The following is a 24,970-nucleotide window of genomic DNA, read 5'->3' as shown; positions in this document are numbered from 1 at the left end:
TACCTTTCCTCAGAGATGCATTTATGATCTCTACCAGGCCTTCTACAACAACCTCCCTGCTAGATCGAACAAGCCATGCCGGGCAAGGGTCAAGAGGACAGGTGGTGGGCCGCGCCGTTCCAATCAGCTTGTCCACATCCCCAGGAGTCACAAACTGGAACTCATCCAACCTAACCACATAAGAGGAGTCACTGGATACCTCCACATCAGATACTGAAGTAAGTGCGGAGATTAAATCCAAGTTGGCCCGAATATGAGATATTTTTCCCACAAAGAATTCATTAAACACATCACAGTGGGTAATAGATGGTTCCAAATTCTGATTCAAGGGAGAAGGGGCACATACGAGCCCTCTCACAACCCTGGTCAATTCCACTGGATGTGGACTTGCAGATGCAATATGGGCAGAAAAGAATAGCTTTTTTGCCGCACGTATTGCCTGAGCATAGGTCTTCAAATAAGCTCTATGTTGCAATCTGTCGGATTCAAGCCGAGTCTATCTCCACCTGTGCTCCAGTCATCTACCTCGCCACTTCAGCCCCCGTAGTTCTTCCGTATACCAAGGGGCCAGTTTTGAAGTGGGTCGGCGAGGATGCTTAGGAGCAATCATGTCTACTGCCCCGGTGAGTTTGCTTTTCCAATTCTCCACCAGAACATCAACAGGATCGCCGGCAGAGCCAACACTGAATCCCTCCAAAGCTTCTTGAAATCCTATGGGATCCAATAACCTTCTTGGGCGGACCATCCTAATAGGTCCCTTGCCCCTGTGAAGGTGGGGTGTGACTGTGAATCCAAACTTAACCAGACTGTGGTCCGTCCATGACAATGGGGAAATCACAGGATTCCCCACCTAAGGAACACCACCCTGATCAGAGTGAAAGACCAAATCAAGCGTGTGACCTGCAATGTGCGTCGGTCCCAAGACCACTTGAGATAGGCCCATAGTCGTCATGGCTGCTATGAACTCCTGAGCCGCCCTGGACAAATTGGTCCCAAAATGAACATTGAAGTTGCCCAGCACCACAAGCCTGGGTGACTCCAACACCAACTCTGAGACCAAGTCCACCAGTGCAGTTAGGGACTCTGTTGAGTAGCGGGGCGATTGGTACACCAACAGAAGTCCCTGTCTATCCCTGGTCCCCAAACTTAAGTACACACATTCGATATGGTCTGACACTAACAGGGATCCTGGTAAGGGGGATATTATTCTTGTAGACCAAAGGCACTCCACCCACCCCCGGTCCCTCTCCCGCTCCTCAACAGAGTACCCTGGAGGGAGAAGGGGATTGGAAATAAAACTGCTAATACCGTTATACAAAACTATGGTGCAGCTACATTTGGAGTACTGTGTACAGTTCTGGTCACCATGTTAAGAAGGATATTGTAGAACTGGAAAGGATGCAGAAGGGCTTAGATTAAATTCATGGAGGACAAGTCTATCAATGGCTACTAGTCCAAGGGTTATAGGCCACCTCCACCCTCAGAGGCAAGATCCTGCTAAATACCAGTTTCAGGGGAGCAAAACTAAATACCAGTTTCAGGGGAGCAAAACTTTCCTGGAGGCTTCTCAGAGGTATCTGGTGGACCACTGTATGAAACAGGATGCTGAACTAGATGGGCCTTGGGCCTGATCCAGCAGGGCTGTTCTTATGTAAGCTTTTCATGCTGAAAAGGATCAATAGCATGTCTAGAACCCAAAGATCTCCATGTATGCCTTGCAGCTTTAAACACCAGTAATGATCTAGACCCACGAACAAATGATGAATCCAGCATCTGCCAAGATTTCAGTGCGGTCCAATAATAAATTTTGAGCTGTGCCTATGGCATGACTGAAACCTGGGACTCATTCTTCCACCCTAAGATTGAAGACAATAAATGCCTAATGATAAGCTTGAAAATGCAGAAAGTTAAACCCGCCTTCTTCAATAGGTAATTGAAGATTACGAATTGAAAATCTTGGCAGGTGTCTTTGCTATAAGAATTCATTGGCTAATTTAGAGACCTGCTTAAAATGTGAAGCAAGTACAAGAACTGGAAGACCTCTTAAAATATATGAGCCTCAGTGTTGGATTCATCTTAATCACATTTATTTTGCTCTAGATACTCAACAGAATCGTATTCCACCAATCAAAGTCATTTTTCATTTGAACCAAAACTTTGGAAGAATTTAAATGTACTAATTGGAAAGCTTCATGGAAATTATTGTACCTAAATACACAGAAGACTCTGGGCACCATCTCAAACCCCAAACCCTACACTCATCAGGAAAATCTGTAGCATGTAAAGACATGAAATCTGATTTACCCCAATTTATGGAATAACCCGATACATTACCAAACTTTTGAACGAAATAAATAAGATTAGGAATTGAGACCTCTGGTTTATCAATAAAACATTAATGGCATGTGGATGCCATGTCTGTGCTGACAGCACGCAGGGCTTTTGGGGATGCATGCCCCAAAGGAAACTGGAAGGGGCAGCGGAGAGCAGGTAAGCACCTGCTCTCCTTTCTCTCAAATTTCCCTTTTGCATTTCCCTACAAGTGCTCAAACTGCGCTTCGAACCGCAGTTTGGGCACATCCCTATTTTCCAATATTAAAAAATCCTGTACATTCTGTTTTCACTAAATTATCCAACATCTATTAAGATGTTTCAACTCTCAGAATGAGAACAAAATGCAGAAAGGTATAGGAACTGCTATTATCCTCTGTGCCCATCTCTGGAATCTGAATCTGGTATTTTGGTATTCATCGTAAAATTGAGCAACATTTTCCATTTTGACTGAATAAACTAGACTAGAACATGCTATTTGGTCATGCAGAGTTATGTATACACATATTTGTAATTAGTTTTAAACACAAAAAAAGACTGGAATAAAAACAAAAACCATGGCTCACATGATGTGCAAGGCAACATTCGTGTTCCGATTTGGCCAGTACTGCGGAGCACATGGGAGCCTGTCCCAGCAGTGTTGTGCACAAGCACAGTTGCATGACTATGTAAAAGAGCACTACTTAGATTTGAAACACTGCAAGTTCCACTGTGCAAGTGCAGGCATGCTGTTTTAAATTGTTGTGCAACAGAACTCTTGCGCAACATCGGAGCTCGTATCCATGTGTGCAGCAACACCAGTTGATGAGAAATGCTGGTGTTGCTTTCCTCATCATGTGGGCCAAAATTTGGATTTATTATATGGGTGAATTCTATTATTTTTCAATTGTTGTAAAAGCTGAATTCCCCTCCTCACAAAATGCATTTGCAGGTCATAGCATATATAAAAGCACAACTAACACTAACACAATTCTGGCACAACAGTGTGTTCCATTGTGCAAGAGGAAGACACTATTTTTCGTGATCCTGCCTTTCCTCTGCAGCCTTGCGTGCTTCCTGAAAATATGTCCCCAAGGATTGGGGAACCTCAACAACATTTTTGTGAGGCATAGGCATCTCTTAAGATCATAAGAACATAAGCAAATCCCTATTTGATCAGGCCCAAGGCCAATCTAGTCCAGCATCCTGCTTCACACAGCGGCAGAAGGGAAGCCCACAAGCAAGAAGTGAGGGCATGCCCTCTGTCTTGTGTTAGCAGGATCTTGGGTCTTAATTTCCTGGTAACTGAAGTTATCTTGTTTTGAGTGAACATCATCCAAAACCTGATGGAGATAATTATTACTTTTCTTATATTCTGATCTCCCCCTGCCATTTGTTCATTTTTTAAAGCCTGTAAATTCTGGTATCATCCTTGTTAACTAGGCAGAGAGGCACCTTTTAAACTGACATTTCTTTTGCATTTTGCAGGGAGGGAGAAACTGTCCCTATTCACTTGGAGCATCTCTCCCAGTGGCTGTTGATGGTGTTTTCCCCCACCTCCCGCCAGATGAGTCCCATTTCCACAAGGAACCATCTTTTCATTCCTTTTACTATGGAAACCACTTTGATAATTTTTATATTGAAAAAATATATAGTGTACACAGATATATTATTACTATTACTATCATTATGAGATACCTCACTTCCTATTGGCAAATAATCTATTTGAATTGCTCCAAGAGTAGTGCTCGCTCCTGGGTGTTCCTACTTATCCTAGATCTTTTCAGAGCAACAAGAGTTAGCAAACATTACACTGAAAAGACTATACAATAAATTAAATAAAGATGTAAGATATTATTTATAACAAAATATTAAACCTAATATTGAAACATTACAGCAACGATATGCTTACATCAGGTTGATCATTCTCAGTGTGATCCATTTCATGATTTTCACTTCCTGTTTCACTTCTTTCATCCTTCTGTTTCTCTGTAAAGTTGGCAGAATCTTTTGAGATGTCTCTATTTCCATTTTCACCTTAAATACATACAAACAATACCAGTCGATGAATCAAAGTCAATTCATTTAACAATTATTTGAATGATTCTAGAATTAACGAACCATCTCTTCAAAACAGAGGGACACATCCAGGCTGTTTATTAAACCCTATATTAATCCTGTCTAAGACCATTCCGCATTTTCAGAAAAATCATTGTCTGATCTGCACTTTAACCACTCTAGCAGTAACAAAACAACATCAATCTTGTGCAAGAATATTCCACATAATAATGGATGGGCTACCTGGGGATACTATCTCATTTTCTTAGATACAAAATATTGTGGTTTCTTCGCTAGGAAAACATTATATTTCCAAAAGAGGAGTACAAGCCCAAGGGAAAATATGCAGACTATGTAGAAACAAATTATGAAGAAATCCACACACTGTGTAGCAAAAAAAAAAAAAAAGTACAGAAAAGCCCTCATTCTGCAAGTCCTTCAGGCAGTGTACATGCCACTTGTGAGTAACAATACATTGCTGAAATAACCACCATGTAATATTAACAGTTTTCCTCCCAGATATTCAGATATGGTTATAATTTCCAAATGCATACTTGAACTTTTCAAAATTAGCATGACACTCAAATTCATAAGCTCTAAACTTCACTCCAGTCACAAAAAGGGCTCATTCATTAATGGTGGTGTGCGGATTCTGATTAAATCATTAGCATCAGTCAGAAGAGGTTCTCTCTCAACAGAACTGCTTTTTCCTAGGAAAAGACTTTGAATTTTTTGTCTCTTTAAATTCTGCATTTCTTAATGCAATGGATTTCTGTACATAGGTACTTATCCATACCAGTAAATGAAATCTGAATTTACAAAGTGTGTGTGTATGTAGGAAAACCAGCATGCAGCTTAGGTTTGTGCTCAGTGCTAGAGCGCTAGTCTTCATTATGAGATATAAACACTAGATATTAAAAATGCCCCATTTTCAGATTCTTCCTGTTAATCAATGTTTTTGAGCCACATATGTATGAAATTTCATCTATGTCGAAGTACCTTAACCATTTCAATATATACTTCATGTTTGGCATTTTCAAGGAAAAAATATACAGATGTCTCCTTTCAGTCTTGTCTAGTAATCCAGACTAAGTTACTCAATAGTATTAAAACAGGTTGCTCACCTGTAATGGGTGACCTTGGAGGGATCCAAGTACATTCATACTGATGGGTAACGCACCTGCACAGTGCCTCTAAGGTGGACTTCACAAGCTCCTCGAGGCATTCGATGGTTGGAAGTCACACCCACTGGTGTCTTTTATATTCGGTGGATGGGAGTGCCTAACACTCGGTTCCTTGAAGACAGAAGTTGTTCAGAGTCTGATGTCTGTAAAGTGTCCCATGAAGAACTGCAGGTAAGAAATGCCTATGTCACTGTAATGAGGATGGCCGGGCGGGTGGTATGAATGTACATGTGAGCTGCTACAGGTGAATAACCTGTTTATCTTGGTCAGGATCCCTGTACATTCATACTGATGGGTGATTATCAAGCTGACTCTCTGGAGGAGGATGCAGTGATGTTACTGAAGTATTCTTTTTAATACCGCCCGACCAATGTGCTGCAGATCTTAAATCAAGTTCATAATGCTTAGCAAAGGTCTGTTCAGATGACCAAGTAGCCACTTTACAAATCTCTGGTGCTGAAAGTCCTGAGACACTAGCAGTAGAAGTAGAGATAGCTCTGGTAGAATGTACTTTGATAGAATTTGGCAGATCTATTTTTGCTGCTTGAACTCTTGCTTAATACGTTTCACCAACCAATGAGACATTCTTTGGCTCGAGATTGGTTTTCCTGTATTCTTCCCCTTATAGGAGATGAAAAGTGTATCTTTCCTGATCTCTCAAGTTCTATTCAAATAGAAGAGGAGGCAAGGATCTTTCCAAGAAGGTTACAGAAACAGGTAGATAAAACCACGACTTGGATAATATGAAGTCCAAAACTACTTTGGGTATAAAGGATCAGTTCTCAGTATAACTTTATCTGAAGAAATTCTGGTGAATGGATATTCAGATGAGCTGTTAAGGTTGCTGACTCTCCATGCAGTTGTAATTGCCACCAGAAAGGCAGTCTTTAGAGATAACCATTTTAATGAATATGTTGCTGGTGCCTATTGGCCCAAGCTGCAGCCCCCTATCCCCAGAGACCTCCCTACCCTCACCTGAGTCCTGCTCCTCCCCACAGGAGTAGCAGCAGTTGACCAGGTCGTTCCTCGCTGCCACCACCACCATGGTCACTCGTTCCCCTCAGGCCGCTGACAAGGCCTTGCCTGTCTGCCTCTGCAAATGGCCTTAGTAGCCCCAAACAGCAGCAGTGGTTGACTGGGCCCTTCCTTGCTGCCAATAGGTGCCACAATGGCCACTTGTTTGCCTAAGGCCACTGACAGGCTCGGGCCTGTCCCTCGGCCTTCCTTCTTTCTCTCTTCTTCTCCCTTCTTTTTCTCTTTCTCTCTCCTCCACTCGCTCTTCTCCTCTGCCTTTCTTTCCCCACCCTGTCTCTCTTCCTGAGTTAACAGATCTTGTTCATCTTGCTTCCTCATCTAATTCACACAATGGCAGCATCCTTCTCCTTAAGGGGCTCTTTCCTCCTTCACTATCCCTCTCTTCATGCAGAAAGATAAAGGTGAAAGAGATGCAGAAGGATAAAGGTGAAAGGGAGAGGTACATTTGTAAAAGGAAAACGAGACTGGAAGAGGTATAAGAAGAGGGAGAAAGAAATACATGTGCAAACTGGGGAGCAGAGAGGGAAATGGATGAACAGTCTTCTTCTCTTGGCCCCATTCTTCCACCAGCTGTGTGTGGTGTGTGTAGTGTGTAAACAAGCAAGTTTTAATGTTGAATGATGCATATGTATATGTGCAAGGATGTGTCTGTGCTCAAAAGTCTCATTGCTTCTTCTGCCCTGCCCCTTCCACCCACCACAAGATTTCAGAGGTTCTACTAGTAAAAAAGTAAAGTGTGCCATCAAGTCAATTTCGACTACTGCACCCACAGAGCCCTGTAGTTTTCTTTGGTAAAATACAGGAGGGGTTTATCATTGCTTCATCCCGCACAGCATGAGATGATGCCTTTCAGCATCTTCCTATATCGCTGCTGCCCAATATAGTAGCAGTGGGGATTTGAACTGGCAACCTTCTGCTTGTTAGTCAAGCATTTTCCTGCTGTGCCACTTAAGGTGGCAGGTTCCACTAGTAGTAGTATATTTCAGAGGAAAACTTTAGCTTTTCTACAATTATTGTTTATTATACAGATATTTAAAACATACAGATTCATTCCTGTTTGCCCTGATCCTCAAGACTTCTGTGTGCAGGAAGATGTTGGGGTATGCTGTTGTACATTGATTTTGTGCACCTGCCAAACAGATAGTTGACACTGCTAATCTTTTCCCCCAGGATATATATATATATATATATATATATATATATATATATATATATATATATATATAAAACATACTAGCCTAACCCACACACTAGTACTTGATTGTTCCCCTCACCCCTGCCACAGCCCCCATCACCTCACAGATTGCTCCACCCTCACCTGAGCCGCATTCCTGCTCCTGGTCCTCCATCCAGTTGCTTCCATCCCCCTAACCCCTCTTGGTCACTCCTCCATCCATTTACTCCATCCCCCTAACCCTTTTTGGTTGAAGCTGCAGTGTTGCTGGCACCTATTGGTCAAGCTGCAATCCCCTATCCCCAGAGACCTCCTCACCCAAGCCCCATTCCTGCTCCTCCCTACAGGAGCAGGAGCAACAGCAGCTGACCGGGCCCTTCCTCACTGCCGCCATCATCATGGCCACTTGTTCCCCTCAGACTGCTGACAGGTCCGGGCCATCCCTTGCCTGCCTGCCTCAACCAATGGCCTCGGTATCCCCAAACAGCAGCAGTGGTTGACTGGGCCCTTCCTTGCTGCTGCCACCATGGCCACTCATTCCCTCTCAGGTCTGTCCATTGCCCCCCCCCCGCTCCACTTGCTCTTCCCATCTGTCTTTCTTTCTCCTCCCTTCTTTTTTTCTTTCTCTCTCTTTCTCTCTCTCCCTTCTTGAGTTAACAGATCTTGTTCAACTTGTTTCCTCATCTAATTCACACAACAATGGCCTCCTTCTCCTGAAGGGGCTCTTTCCTCCCTCATGACTGCTCTCTTTGCAGACCCCTGACCACAATCCTTTTAGATAGATAGATAAGATAGATAGATATAGATATATAGATATAGATTCCTCTCCTCTACAATCAAGAACATCTTCCGACCAGTAACAGTTGCATTCCAACTGACTTTAACCATCACAGGCTCCTCCTCCCTATCTGCATATGGAATCCCCACTGCCCAATCACCATGGTGCTTCTGCTCGTGAACTCTCACAAGAGCTGTCACACATGGGATTAGTCACAGGTACGCCTTAGATAATTATAGACAGATATTAATAATTTTAATAATTTGTTTTATATTGTTTTAATGTGTTTTATGTATTTTAACCTGTGATTTTTAATATTAAAAATTGTACACTGCCTAGAGATTTCTATATCAGGCGGTATAAAAATATGATAGATGGTTAGAGAAAGAAAGACAGACAGACAGTTTATGCCCTTGAGGAATCTCTTTGAATCCAAGAGCGAGAATGCATATTTCCCTTCCCAGCCTGGGTGAGAGACAAAGACCGCTGCCTCTCACCCAGATGAACTTTGATAGAGGAGTTAGCAAGAATCCTCTGTTTCAAAACTGCTAAATAGAGTAAGAATTGTCTGACACTTGCTGCATTTGGATCAAAGGTCTTTGCTGTGGCATATTCACAAAATCTTATCCATTTGAAGGAGTAATTCAAATGGTAGAATACTTTCTGTCATTTATGAAGATTTCATCTAACAATTTGTCCACCATGATGTAAGATTCAGCATTTGTGTGTTTCTTTATTATTTATTCAATTTATATATCACCCTTCCTAAAGTGGCTCAGGGAGGTTTACATTAAAAGAAAAAACAACAACCACATAACAATTAAAATTAAAAAAAACTATTTAAACCAGATTAAAATTAAATTAAAACTAGATATTATTAAAAGCCAGACTAAAAAGATGGTTCTTTAAAGTTCTCCTGAAGGCCTCCAAGGAAGATAATCCTCTTATGTCCATGGGGCACACGTTCCACAGGGACGATAACTGAGAAGGCCCAATCCCTGGCCACCGCCAGATGAACCGGTGGCACTGAAGATGGACTCCTCCTCATGATCTTACTGAGTGGCAGGGGTCTTGTAGACAAAGATGCTTTCTCAGGTAACTCGGACTTAAGCCATTCAGGGCTTTAAAAGGTAATAACCAGCACTTTGTACTTTGCCCGGAAATGTATCGGTAGCCAGTGCAAAAGTTTGATGTTGTGATGGAATGTGCTCCCCCAATTCAGGGTTAATAGGTCTTGATTGAGAGAGAGCCTCTGAAAATGCCTTTTGGACAACTGGATTAGATGTGGAAACCGAAACCATACCTGGTGAGGCCACCAAGGTGCAATCAGGATGCACTTGGTCTTTCCCACATATATCTTGAGTATTCTGGTTAGCAGAAGAAACTGAGGAAATAAATAGTCAAGAGCTTTTGTCCAGCTCCTCTGAAATGCATCACCTGATGAACCTATCCTGCTCTAGAGCAGAACTGAGGGCACATGATTTTCTGCAGTTGCAACCAAGTCCATCTGTGGGTAGCCCCAGGCTTTGAAGACTTGGTGCAGGCGAAGACTGGGTGAAGATTGAGTTCCCACTCATGACTGGAAAGTTATTTATTTATTCAGCTTAGTCTGCTACTATGTTTTCCACTCCTTTTATGTGTATGGCTAGTGGATAAATCTGATGACCGATGCACCAATTCCAGGCCTGTAAGCTGAGGCTGCAAAGAATCCTTCAGACGGTTCTGTCCTGGTGCTTTATATAGGCTATTGCTATTAATATTGCTGTTAATCAACCAAGTGGGTCGATAGAGTGCCTGGCATCAGTGTCAGCAGGTAAAGGGCTTAATCATACAGAGCCACCTTCCAGCGCAACTCTCTTCTCTTTTTAGTCTGTTTAGAGAAGGATGCATAGATTTTATACACCAAAGTGTTATGATCCTCTTTCAGACAAATGAGGCAGTGATCACAGCGATCGTAAGTTGCTAAAGGTCACCATATGCCTCACATTTTAAAAACCAATATTATAACATCCATTAGGGAAACGCAAAACTATTTTCTCTCATAGGGGACACTGAACTGAGATGACCAGATGTGCAACAGCTCAATGAGATCTATGCAACAGCAGTCAAAAAGGAACCAGGTGCACCAATCACCGAATATAACAGATGCCAGTGGGTATGGCCTGCAGTGCCTCTAGAAGCTCGTGAAGTCCACCCGAGAGGGTACTGTGCAGGTGTCGTATCTGAATGTACAGGGATCCCAACCAAGATTTCAGAGTTACTCTAAAGGACTACTTAATTTCAAAAGGACTTCTTTTGAGTAATTTAGTCAGTATGACAGACAGTGTATATCCCACCTTTCTACTCACCAACTCAAGGTGACAAACAACTCTCTCTCTCTCTCTCTCTCTCTCTCTCTCTCTCTCTCTCTCCTACTCCCAGGTTCTGGGCTCTATGAGTGTATAGGATTTCAGCATTCTAGATTATGCCATCCTTTTTGCAAGGATAGAAGTATAAATGTCCTGTTTTCAAACCTTTTTCCACAATCAGTGTCTTGGACTACATATATATATCACAGCTCTGTTAGTCATATTGAAATATCTTTTTTATACTCCTAGGAGTCAGTGAGAGATGAGGCATTTTATATAAACTTAACAGTAGGACTTGCTTCAGATTAAAATGCATAAGATTGAGATGTGTGTCAGTCAGTCCCAAATATCTTTACACTTTTAAACATTTTGTGATTAATGTAAATTCAATGGAACACACATACACACACAATTTTGCACATCTCCATGAAGAATGTGCACAAAACAACAGTATGAACAGGGGATTTCATGCACTGTCTAATCAACATGAGTATTTATTTGATTTCTATACCACCCTTCCAAAAATGGCTCAGGGCGGTTTACACAAATAAATAATAAACAAACTTGGTAGTCTTTACTTGGTAGTCATCAAGTAATGTTGGAGAATGTGCATGTGGAAAATATCAACTAGGTAATCTGCACATTGGCTGATCAACGTACATATTATCTGCTTGGGAACCATACATGTTATCTGGGCAATGTAGAAAAACTGATATGGGCACTATGTGTGTTAGCCAGGCAATATACAAAACATTCATATGATCTGACATGTTATCCACACACTGATCAGGCAATGTGCCAAATCACCTGTCAACACTGCCAATTTATGCATATTCTCAATGCTTTCACACAGTGTTTGCTGTGTATTTGCTTTCCCAAAGGGAGTTATTCATCTAAATAATTTTTTAAAAATGATTTATTTATTTAAAAATATAAATGCTTATTTATTTAAAAATAAATACATGTTTATTTCTGAGCTCCCCTCCCAAAAGAGCACAGAAGATAAGCCAGATCTCAGTCTAGTTTCAACAAACAGCAGATGAGGAGCTGTTTCTTATGTCACCTCTTCAATTGTTTTCAGGATCTATCCTTCCATGAGCATTTATAGTTCAAATGTTAAGGAAGATGAAAACCTAGCAAGATGTTGACATTTCCTGTGCCATTCTACAAACGATGGGAAAATAGAAAAGAATTTTTTGTATTCAGTTCACAGATTTGAATGGAGCTGGATTCTTTGGTTGGGCTGCAGTAATTTATCTTCCAAAAAGAGTAACTAGTTACTGAACAAAAGATATAAAATACACATGCTGTTCATAAACCTACCTGATTTTCGACTTTGATATTCCACAGCAGATTCAGATAATGAGGCTGCAACTGGCTTGAATATCTGTCGGCCACAACTTTTGGAAAACACAGTAATAGTCACTTCTTTTGGCTATTCACTATTCTTTCTCAGAATATATTCTAAAACATTTTTTAAAATCTCATTTCTGTTCAAAGCTTTATGAGCATCATGTTGTCTTTTCTTATGTATCATATGCACAAACAAAAATTACAGTTAATGAGATGTCACTGGTGAAGAGCAAATGACATTATAGCATTTTTTAGGTCCTATGTACTGTATCATGAGCAGATTGTACAAGGACAATCTATCTATAAAAGAGGGAAATTCAGACAAAAGTCTTCATACAATATTTCCTGTCAGCTAAGTCTGTAGCCAGCACACTAACTAACAAGGTGGAGTTATGAGTGGGGGGAAAGCAATCACAACAATATGAAACTCAAGAAACAAGATAAGAGTACTGTAGAAGGAAGTAGAAAAGGGCTGTGCCTCCCAAGCTCTTACTGTAAAACTGTCTGCAAGAGTATACAACATATTTATACCTGTGACCTGATTAAATGAAGAGAACATTACCTACTACATGTATAATACGAAGGTGTTCTAAATGGTTGCTGAAACTCTGAAGAACTAATTGGGCATCCCAGAGGTTTATGCATATTAACACTTGGCTTAGTAAGGAAATCAGCAGTATCAGGAAACTCTACAGGTGGTCGGTGGATCCCACTGGAGAGAAAACCATTACTAGGTGAGCTCACAGGACTTAGATTTGGGGAAGTTCCTAAGGGAGGAAAAAACCAAAGAAACACAACTTTAAAAGCATAGCATATTGAAGTTTCTGCTATCAGTAGTTTATAACCATATCGTGAAATGTAACTTATGTGGGTAATCATAAACATAAGGATATGCATATGAGGGATCACACTTGTTCCACTGTCAATGATTTATATGTATGCATCATAGGACAGAAGAGCTTAATAACTTGCTCAGCATTGTTTGTGCACCCCACCCAAATGCTTTCTTGTATAATAAGTGTGCATGAACCCCACTGACACTCCAAAATAAAGTTCAATACAGTCTACTTATCAGAAATGTTCCTCTACAGGAGAGGAGAGCTGGTCTTGTGGTAGCAAGCATGACTTGTCCCCTTAACTAAGCAGGGTCCACCCTGGTTGCATATGAATGGGAGACTAGAAGTGTGAGCACTGCAAGATATTCCCCTCAGGGGATGGAGCCACTCTGGGAAGAGCAGGAGGTTTCAAGTTCCCTCCCTGGCTTCTCCAAGATAGGGCTGAGAGAGATCCCTGCCTTCAACCTTGGAGAAGCCACCGCCAGTCTGTGAAGGCAGTACTGAGCTAGATGGACCAATAGTCTGACACAGTATATGGCAGCTTCCTATGTTTCTAAACCAACACCTTGTTACTGATCCAATCAAGAAATGCTTAATATATTACATGGGTATTCACACGCCCTATGCACAGGCCCTTCGGGAGTTAAATGGCTGGTGTTGCATTCGCGGCATGGCCAGGAGCAGCTCTTCCCTGCCTTAAAGGCAGGGAAGAGCCACTCCTGGCCATGCCGCAAACGCAGCACTGGCCAGACTCTAACTCCCAAATATAGCCGTGCCGCTCCATTCAGGAGCCAGACCACGCACCACCCCCCGCGTCTGACGTCAGATGTGGGGTGCGGGTTGAGCAGGGCAGCCGCCGAGGCCAGACATGGGCCGCTGGCGGTCTGGCTCCACACTTGAGCTACACTGGGTAGGAGGGAGGGAAAGCAGGTGGGCAGCAGGCAGGTGGAGAAGGGGGGCAAGGCAGGGTTTCATCTACTGTCCCCCCAGATGACAAAACAAAATGTTGCCTGGAGCACAGACTCCCCAGACGATCCGTGCTGTGCACTGGGGGATTATTCCCCCATCAGCCAGGTGCTCTAGGTGCCAGTTTGTGTGTGATTGGGCTGAAAACAGCCCAAGCACACACACACGATCCTGGCAAGCGGTTTAAGGGTGTTAACCTCAGCTAATCGCCGGGCTATAGAGCTGGGTTTGGCAGCACAGGGATCCACACGGATCCACACGGATCCCGGCGGTTCCCATGGGCAGCAAAGCCTTGCTAGGCTTGGCTGCTCATGAGAACAGCCTTTATTTCTATTTGTATCTATATGTTCACACACAAAGACATTATGTTAGATGGCTTAACAGTCACCTGTAGACAGCTTGTTGTAGTCTCTATTTAAAAAGCTGTAAGCCGTGGACGCCAGGAGTCGAAATCGACTTGATGGCACACTTTACCTTTAAGATTTATTTTGAAACAAAATGTTTATGATAGCTCACAAAATTGAAAGCTTTTGGCTTAAGAAATACATTTAATAGAAACGGCATAAAATAGTACATACATGGTAACTGCCAGTGGAAGTAACAGGTGCTAGAATTCAGGTTTCTCCTCTCTGCTAAACTCAAAGGCTGAGGGAACAATGTCAACACCTTTATAGTATTATGTATCTGCTATCTTCTACCAGAGTGCCACCTAAAGGCGCAGTGGGGAAGCAACCTGCCTAGAGAGCAGGAGGCTGTTGGTTCGAATCCCAAGAAAACCACATGGTTCTGTGGTGGCCAGGAGTCAACACTGACTTGACAGCACAACCTTTCCTTTTTCCTTCTCCTCTACCAGATCAGATTGCCTTCTTCCACCCCAGCCATTCAGTAAGCACATAGCAGAGACCTTAGGCAACATTATCACAATGTTATTAAGTTATTAAGCAGGCTAGGAGAGGGTTACCTGGACTCCAAATTAACCCCTGGAGTTTTTTGCATTCATTGCCCACATGTTCAAACTTATCTTAACAGTCATAAGAGTTAGAAATGTTACACCCATCCTGAAAGAGCTACATTGGCTGCCAATTTGTTTCCGGGTCCAATTCAAGATGCTGGTTTTGACCTTTAAAGCCCTTATGGTTTAGGCCCTGGATATCTGATGGACTGCCTGCTCCCTATGGCTCTTCCATGTTCCATGAAAAAAATTAAGTACGATAATTTTTTCTTGGAAAATTTCCACCCCAGATCTCTAGATACATCTATAAGAATACTAACAAAATAATACCATACAGAGTGCTGTTATTTTTTTTAATAACAGGCTGTTTTTTTTTTTAATCACACTCCAAAGATGCTTCGACAACCATGTTATAAAGAACTGATTAACATCCTACCAGCTCGCCTGGAGCCTATATTATGCGTCAAAGTCACTGAAGATGATCTTTGTTTTGGTATTGTCAACAAGTTTGTGTTGAAAAGCCCATTTGGATAGGATCCTTGGCTAAATATAAAACAGAAAAAAAAGGTTTTGTTTTCCTGTGTTATACAATACTTGACAAAAAACAGTTAGTGCATTTGTGACTAGAATGTGTATAATCAGAGCAAAATGATAGCAATGATACTATACACAAAGGTCTCTGGAAACAATTAATAGACACAAAAAATGAGGGGGGGGGAATTAAACATACAAATGTTGAACTCATAGCCATTAAGCCACTAGTATAACCACCTTTTTACAAAGACCTGCCATGACTGTAGGTAAGCAAGAAGCTATTTGCATATATATTTTTCTAACTAAAAAACCAAAATGTGGCAAATGTAAACAATAGAACAATGAGATGTAAGGTCCAGTTATCAGAATGAAGCCCCATTAAATCATAGGGTTACATCGCTGGGTCTTTTGTGAATTACAGGAAATCCCATTTGCACTAGGGGGAGTAGTTTTCCTAGTCTTCCCTTCCCTCTGCAATCCTCCATGTCATATGCTCTGGAGGGATTCCCCCAACTCTCAGAAGTAGATTTTTGAGGGCACAGAGGTGCTGCAAAAATTGCCCCTTCCTTATGCAAATGGAATGACTTAGGGGGGGATTCATGAAGTTTACCATTCCTTAACACAAGTGGAAGTGCCTTCCATTCACTGAATGACTTCGGATACAATCCAATAAGTTTTCATGGCTACAGCAACCAATTAGTATGTATTTTTCTTTAGGAAGCATCTTCCATTGCATACATCTTATACATTCCATTACACTATAAGAAACAATTTAGACACTTTGCATCCTGGAAAATGATTGCCAGCATTGCAGTGGCTTTTCTTGGTCCTCAGACAATTGAAACTCACAGAATGGTACTGTAATAAATAATTTCCTGAATTCTTTTGAATCACTTCAGCAACATTTAGATTAGTGGTGCCAGCTCCTTTAGCTGTGGCTCTTAACACCACCCATTTGTGCGTCACAGTTTATAAAACACTGGTCAACATCTACAGCAGCATAGTGCCAGCACTGCCAATTTCTGGCTGTGCATCACCATTCTCATGCTGTTGTGGGTGGTTTTCCACAAGAGCGCAAATACTTTCTGGAACTCACCTGCTCTCCAGAAGTGCTCAGTTAGAGCAAAAATACATCAGTGGGGATCAAGGGACATGTTTCCATTCTAATAGAGAACTTGTGCAGTGCCACCAAGCTCTGGAATGTTTTTATGCTCTTGTGCAAAAGCACCCACATTTTAGGAAGAGCATGCACCAGGGTAGGGCTAGCATTTTGTGCCACCAGATGTTAGCCGCACCTGCAGTACACTGCTATGGATGTCAGCTACTGTTACTGGTGTATATTTAACACTAAGGATCTTGATTAAAGCTGTCTGGGTGCTTTATTCAAATTTAATGTGGATCATAGTTAAGAAAACTTGAAGAAGTCTCATGTTCTGTCTTGATAATCAACTATAAACTGTCAGCAGTGTTGCTGAACTATGCCATCTACTGTTTGAAAACTTGAAAATACATACACAGCACAAAAATTAATACACGTTATAAAATCCAGGCAGCTTTCAAATCCCAGAATTTTATCCTCTAAGCTAAGAAAACAAATTTAATACATTTTGTATTAAACATCTCTTTCAACTATCAGCATGATACCCTGTGTGTGATGTTAACTACTTCATCAGCTAGTTAGCACCTTGCCTTAGAAGTCCAAGAATAAATTCACTAAATAACATGCAGAACATGACTGCTGACCTTGGTAACACTGCAAAGAAATAAACCCTAAAATGTACAAATAGGACTGGGGGGGAATATATTATCTCCTGGTGATAGTTTAAGTTTCTAAAAGTAGAGAAGGGAAACACAGAAATATGTTTCCCTCTATGCATCCTGACATTATGAATTTTCCCTCTAAAAACTGTCAGAAGTGGCCTAATGGTTCAGACAAATGTAGCACAATCCCTCAGCAATCAGTCTCTATTTCAGAATCCCATCTCCTAGGGAAAGAAATTGTAGGCACACTTCTCTGCCAAAACTCCGAATCCACCTGTCTTTCCTACAAAGAGAGGAGTTACAATTGGGATTGCATGAAGCTGTAGGGGTGTGCCTGAACTGGTTCGGCACCTCAGGATGAAAGCGCCGAACCAGTTTGGATGGGCACACCTGAGCCGATCTGGTTGGATGGGGGTTGGTTCCTTTAAAAAGTAGAAACATAGCTGCTTACCTGCTCCTCCACCGCCCTACTACTCATCCGGGACCTGCACTGGCATGCAAAAGACCATGCGTGGCTGCTTCCTTGTTCCCAGCAGCCTGTGTGTGGTGGTCGGCATATGTGCAGTGGCCATGTGTGTGTCAATGTCATGTGCATGGAACATGGAAACAGCCCCACGTGCTCTTTTGCACACCAGCAGGATGAGCAGTGGGGCCTCAGAGGAGCAGGTAAGCACCTGCCTTCCTCCTTTCAAAAGGAACCAATCCCCATGCCAGCTGTGGCTGCCAGCCAGCTCATGCATATCCCTATGTAGCTGAGTGCAACCATCCCATATATAGAAGGTAATATTGGATAGACAATTAGCCAACTCAAGGGTCTTCCAAAAAGTGTCGTTTCCCTCCATTAAAGGATAAAGGAGAATGAGGAGAACATTGTCTAGAAGAGAAGTGTCTGAACAGATCTGTAAATAAATAATCTTGAGTGCTCTGGTGCTGTTTCAACTCTGTTATCCCCTAACAGAAGTGGAAGAAGATTGAATGAAAACAGGAAACTGGTTGTAGATGTCTGTGGATGAGTGGAAACAGTAGAGGAGGATTCAGAATACAGGTAAGAGGGCGTAGTCCTAGAAGGAGAGGAACTACTTTCTGGAGAGAGCATGAAATGATCAAGAATGCTGATCTACATGCTTGAGGGAAGGTACCAAAGTGTTGAAGGAAGGGAATGATGTAGGGCTTGTTTCATGGGCTGAGAAGGAAAAAGGTTGGTGATGAGAGCGAAATATTGCTGCAAGTAGGATTCCTTAGCAGAGCGTCCACCTTCCTTTTAGAACATACACATTTGAGTGGATATGGGACTTTCAATCTTGTAGGGTAGAGATGCACATTGTATATCTAACCTGAAAGAGTTAATTGAAGGATAACATGCATTCAGCAGTAGGAAACCATGGAACACAACATACACAAGCTCTATAATTTTCAGTGTAAGATACACTATATTATCAAAGAACTTGGAAGAGCAAAAAGTTCCTAATTAGATTAAAGAAACAGCATTGTAAAATGTCACACTAAAGATCTCTATGAAGAAAAGCAAAACCAGAAATGTATGCCCCTCTGTAAGACCCTGACACAATATGCCCAGGATCCACAAATTTAGGTTTAGCTCACTAGCCAACCATTATTTGTGCTTGCCACCAATCCCCTCTCTTCCCTTAGATCCTTTTCTGGCACACAGGTAGAAGCAGGATTTTTGTCATTGCACTGGGACATGGAGATATGGGATATATATGAAGATATGGTGATGGTAAGATACAGTAGGAGCCCTCTTCCAGTGCTCAAAAGGGATTCCTGCTGTTTCTTACCTTCTCAAAAACTGCAATGAAAAGAAGGCCTCTGGTGAAGAGATCTGTGTGGTGCTGGGTGTCCTTCTCTCCAGAGGGCTGGGGAAACTCACCACTGACAAGCAAATACGTAGATACCTGCATATGCCCTTATTTACTGAATGGGAAGCACCATTTCCCTTACTCTGGGAGCAGCATCCAAACTAATGCTTGCTTGCATAAATGCCTTCTATAATCAGAAGGAGAACTGCATTTATACAAAGTGTCCTTGTGTAAGCAGAATGTGTCTTCCGTTCACAGGAGTTTATACAGGTGGAGCATTAGTCCATATGCTGCTCAAGGAGCACATCATCCAATATTAAGATGTTTGGAGTTAACTTGACTTCATTGGTATCCATCTTGTTTTCTGAATTACTGAATTACCAGAATGGGAAGATGGACCTCTGGTTTTCCAGACAAAAGGTGGACAGCTTTTGAATTCAATGCGGTATATTGAATCATGAGAAGCTTATAGAAGGCGTTCTAAGGGGTCTGGGAGTGATGGGAAGAACTGTATAGGTGATGGGAAGAACTGCAAATGATGGGATAGAGTGATGGGAAGAACTGCAAATTGTATAGGATGGTCTGTGGAGAACAAGGCTATGCTAGCAAGACTAAGGGACGTAGTTTCTTCTTATGCTTTTTCATAGCCTCTGGGGAAACTCAAGTAATCAATCTACACTTTTATGGCCTACACTTTTAAGTTGACAGTTCCAGAAAAATCATTGCTGCAACAAGTGTCGAGGTCAATGCAGGGATCAATATCAAGAGTTGGAAGACAGGTCCAAAACTGGTTGAGATGGTGAATACAGGCACAGAAACAGACAGTTAAAGCTCTCCACAGCCCACAGGTCCCAGTGATATCATGGGAGTGATAGCATGTTTACAACTGGTCTGAAGACCTAAAGCAAGTGGCAGACAAGACCAAAACCATGTGAAAAGATTTGGCTTTAGCACGTCAGGCCAATGTATTAAAGACCTATTGTGGTTTCTTCCAAAGGGAAGTACAGAGTCTTGGCAATCTATTATGCTGCACTTATTTGGTGAACTTCTGGCAGTGGATGCAAGAGTCTATTCTATAATCTTCTCCCAGAGGGTGGGAGTTTATTGTGGGTGTTTATCCCCACAAGCTCTGCACTTCAGAAGTTTCAGAGCCAAAGGTCTTCAGCCAAAGCCAGGAAAAGCAATGGGGGAATAGGGGGCCACGGGGAAAACAAAAAAGTAAATGTAAACAAGTATTGAACAAAAGAAAAGAGGGAAGGATCTTAGGTCAAGTTCTAAAAAGCTCCAAATAACATGTTCCCTCTTCCCCAGAACTTAAATTTTGTATTTGGGTAGTTAATACATACCACAGAATATGGAAAACAGTGTGAATTCTATAATGCTGTTTACCTTGAAGAAGTATATTCATGATGTGGTCTTTTGCCATTATTACGTTCCCATCTCAGAGAAGACTGTTCAATGGGGAGCAGGCCAGAGGCTCCAGAACTCCGCCTTAACTGTGGTGTTGGTAAGCTATTTCGACTGCTTAGTCCCTGTTGAACAAGCTAATAATGATTACATGTTTCTTATAAAAAGCAGGTTTATAGTTCTGTTTATTATATCTACAATGGTAAACACATTCACTCATATATTATTCAGTTTAGATGAAGTGTATTAAGCTAAATTAATATCAGCTGAGTCAATTTTACTTTATTATAAAAAATAATCATTCATATACTAGATAGATGGCAATCAAATGTTTACTGGAGCAGCACTCTCTCTTTGGAAACAACTTTTGCTCACAGAAGGAGAGTCTTGCTGACTAATGGAAAGACGCCTTTGTGTGAGAACAACCCTCCTTCCATTAACTGAAGATGTTTCTGACAACGGTGTGCTACTACTTCCAGGGGTTTAAGACACTGTTGTATAAGCATTTTATTCTTTTGTCCCATTTGTACTGTGCCCTTCTATAATAATAAAGCTAAACTGGGATTAGAAATAAGAAACAAATTGTAGTTCCTAATTCTGTTTTTTTAGGACAAATGCAAACCATAATTTGCACCAGGAAGGGAGGAAACAAATTGTGGCTTTCAGGGAGAGGAGCAGGTGCAGCTGGTGGTTTCTGGGGATGGGGTGGGGATGGGGGCTCTAGGCAAGGCAGGTGATGGGTGGAGCCACAGGTGTTGAGATGTGGAGCCAATTGTGGGCAGCTGGGGAGGTGGAGCCAGGACCAGGCGGGTGCCTTAACAATAACTGGCAAAGTTTGCTGGTCGAATGACCGTAACAATAAAGATATGATTTGATAACTGGAAAAGTACAGATTTGCACCTAAGGAGTGGGATCAAAGCACAAAACACAAACACACACACAAGCAAACAAATCTCAATTGCTCATCAGCAGAGATACAAAGAAATATGGAAAATGTGACTTGCTTTATAGTGCATAACAGGACTCCAGTAGTGTGTAGATTTGTATCTAACATGGCAGGATCAAAAAATAAGCGCACATAAACACACTTGCACACACACACAAAACTATACAAGCCACAAGTAAAGCTACAAAAGGCTGCTTCCGTGGAGAGTAAATTCATTCTGAAATCACCAGGGCAGCTCTGTCTGCCTGATTATTTATACTTATAAAGGTATAAGTTACTATATATATTTTTTAATTAAAAAAAACAACAACAAGAAAGAACTCTGAGCCAGAGTGGTACAGTGGTTAGTGTGCTGGACTAGACTGGGAAATCCAAATTCAAATCCCCATTCAGACATGAAACTCACTGGGCGACTCTGGGAAAGTCACTTCTCTCTCTGCATAATTTTCCTCATGGGGTTTTGGGAGGATAAACATAACCATGTGCACCTCTGGGCTTCTTAGAGGAAGCACAGGCTATACATGTAAAAGTAAAGAAAACCATATAAGCCACAGGTAAAGCAGAGACCAGCTACAAAAGTGGAAAATAAATGCATTCTAAAGTATCAAAGGCAGCTATGCCTGCCTATTTAAAAAATGCATACATAAATAATAGAAAAACCACATTTTCCAATGATGCTTGCTGCAGCTATGAATCATCTCCTGTAACTTAAAAAACACCATGGGAAGCAAAAATACATGGGAACACCCTCTCCCTACTTTATGCCTGCTGAACAGATGGGTGCCACTCTCTGCCTGCCTTGGGTGCCCACGACTTTGCCTGTGTGTCCATCATCCTAGTAAGCAATGAATACTTTTAATAGAGATTACTTCTTTGATCCTTGCCCAATGAACCATAACCCCCAGTGGACATATGAATTTTACAGATACTGGCCACAATACAGGAAAAAAACCTGGTTAGCTCTCTGCATAGCAAATGGATGTTTAAAGTTGTTTTCCCACTAACAGAATCCATTCCTTCTCTACACACACCACACACACATGGAAAGCCACTGCTGCAATTATTTGAAAAGCAGTTTGGACTCAGAAATCCATTCATAGATATGCCCTAAAAGAACATCCTGGCTTATTATGCCAGTTTCTAAGCTAATTCGTCCAGTCTTGCAGTTTCCTGTTCTTCCCAATGTTTTATGGCATGTCATTTTGGTAATGGGCCATAATGCTTTGCATACAAATCAGATCACAAGGAAAAGAAAGCAGAGGTTTCATTTCTCCCCTCCTAACATACACAAACAACAACAAAAAACAGTGAAAAGTCAGACTTAACAACAGCCAGCCTACCTGCTCTCTAACCAAACTGCTGATTGGATTGAGTAGTGTTTTATAGCTGCTTAAATAGATTTAACTAAAGGTTTATTTAGCAACAACTCAATTTTCTCCTTCCCTTTCTTCTCTTGACTCCTCCCACTACAGAATCCCCCTTAGGACAAATGTTCAAACAAACAAACTGCAAAAGATCACTGAATATAATAAAAGTACAGTAGTTAAAAAAATTAAAAGGATTTCCCCACCCTCTGGGCACTCTGATTGGCTGCCTGAGGAATCCATCAGTATGCCGCCTTCTGATTGGTGCTCAGGGCATTTTAAGCTCTGCCCACCTTCTAAAAACAAAGGCAAGTCTTGTAATTGGCTTTTGTCTCATTAATATTCAAATTTGAACAACTCTGTGTGTTTCTATTGGTGTTTGCAACATTTGGTACCACAGCCCACCTAACGTAAATGCTGGGGCCAGGCTGCAGTCAGGGAAGGCGGTGAGATAAATGGCTACAGAAGACAGACAGAGGAGCTAAATTGGCTGACAAATATTTTCAGGTATTTTTTCAGGTGTGTGCCGCCCACTGTGCCCTCAGTATAACAGCCACCACTGACTTTACACAACAGCAAACTTGGACATTATATATAACAATTGTTTACAATATGTTCTCTCCAGAGTTACAATACAGAATCTCTCAATTACATTCACTACAAGACTCTATAAAATATAATAGCTCTGTGAACACTCCTTCGAGGATTAGGGTGCTGCTGCTAAATGCCAGGTCAGTTAACGCAAAAACATCTCTCATCCACGATTTGATTGTGGATGAGCGTGCTGACCTGGTATGCGTGACGGAAACCTGGTTGGATGCGCTGGGCGGGGTTGGTCTCTCTCAGCTTTGTCCTCCAGGTTTCCAGATCGTGCAGCAGCCCCGCCTCGAGGGTCGGGGAGGAGGCGCTGCGGTCATCTTTCGAGAGACCCTCCCCGTTTCCAGGTGCCCGGTCAGGCAATCTCAGAATTTCGAGTGTTTGTCCTTGAGGGTGGGCCTCCGAGATAGGCTGAGGATTCTGCTGGTGTACCGACCACCCAGCTGCACTTCAGTCTCCCTACCTGAGCTGGCGGGGGTGGTCTCGGAGGTGGCCTTGGGTTCCTCCAGGCTTATTGTCTTGGGGGACTTCAATGTCCACGCTGAGGTCCCCTTAGTGGGTGCGGCTCAGGATTTCATGGCCTCCATGGCAACCATGGGCCTGTCTCAATTGGTATCGGACCCTACCCACGTGGCGGGACACACTCTAGATCTGGTTTTTGCCGATCGGGAAATAAATGATCTGGAGGTGGCGGAATTTGAGATCACTCCCTTGTCATGGACAGATCATCACCTGGTGGGGTTTAGTTTGACTGCTCCGTCTGCCCTCTGCAGGGGTGGTGGGCCGATTAAGATGGTCCGCCCCTGGAGGCTTATGGATCCGCTTGGATTTCAGACGGCCCTCGGGGAGTTTCCAGTGTCCAGAGCTGGTGACCCTGTCGAGGCCTTGGTTGATCTCTGGAATGGAGAGATGGCCCGGGCTGTTGACACGGTTGCCCCCAAGCGCCCTCTCCGGCTTGGTGGAGCCCGTTCTGCTCCTTGGTTTTCCTCGGAGCTTAGGGCAATGAAGCAACTCGGATGACGGCTGGAGCGATGCTGGAGGAAGAGTCGTCACGAATCCAACCAAACACGGGCTAGAGCCCATTTTACGGACTATGCCGTGGCGGTGGGGGCGGTGAAGAAATGTTTTTTCTCCGCCTCCATTGCGTCTGCTCAGTGCAGGTAAACAGAGCTGTTTCGTGTGGTGAAAACATTGCTCCACACGTCCCCCCGGACAATGGGGGAGGAGTCATCTACGGCATTTTGTGATCGGTTTGCCTGTCGCTTTGCAGATAAAGTCGCTTGCATCCGTGCTGACCTGGACTCCAGAGTTTTTGCAGTTCCGGCAGACGTGCCTCTGGTACCATCTGGTCCCGTTGTTTTGGATTCTTTTCGGTTGGTGCGGCCTGAGGATGTGGACAAGATCCTGGGCAGTGTGCGGGCGACTTCGTGCGCTCTTGACCCTTGCCCTTCATGGCTAATAAAAGCTGCCAGAGAGGGGACAGGTAGATGGCTGGAGGTGATCGTTAATGCTTCGTTAAGGGAGGGCAGGATGCCATCATGCCTCAAGGA

The 24,970-nt window shown here is 42.5% G+C and overlaps 1 protein-coding gene across 4 annotated transcripts in view; it reads right to left on the bottom strand.

Annotated features, from left to right (window-relative positions):
* The window catches only part of PDE3B (phosphodiesterase 3B), a 131,885-nt gene that overhangs the window by 34,065 nt on the left and 72,850 nt on the right, over positions 1-24,970 (bottom strand). For 3 of the 4 annotated variants that reach the window (XM_053283716.1, XM_053283715.1, XM_053283713.1), the window contains exons 4-8: positions 20,496-20,650; positions 15,431-15,537; positions 12,803-13,007; positions 12,211-12,287; positions 4,223-4,347 (exon numbers count right to left, since the gene is read on the bottom strand). In XM_053283716.1, coding sequence (XP_053139691.1) covers positions 4,223-4,347; positions 12,211-12,287; positions 12,803-13,007; positions 15,431-15,537; positions 20,496-20,650 — 669 coding nt within the window. The remainder of the gene's footprint in view (positions 1-4,222; positions 4,348-12,210; positions 12,288-12,802; positions 13,008-15,430; positions 15,538-20,495; positions 20,651-24,970) is intronic. The other variant, XM_053283714.1, reaches the window with a different exon arrangement.

The sequence above is a fragment of the Hemicordylus capensis genome, chromosome 1 (assembly GCF_027244095.1).
Source record: "Hemicordylus capensis ecotype Gifberg chromosome 1, rHemCap1.1.pri, whole genome shotgun sequence".
NCBI classification, from domain to species: Eukaryota; Metazoa; Chordata; class Lepidosauria; order Squamata; family Cordylidae; genus Hemicordylus; species Hemicordylus capensis.
The sequence above is the reverse complement of the archived record's forward strand: the minus strand, read 5'-3'. Positions and strand labels throughout refer to the sequence as shown.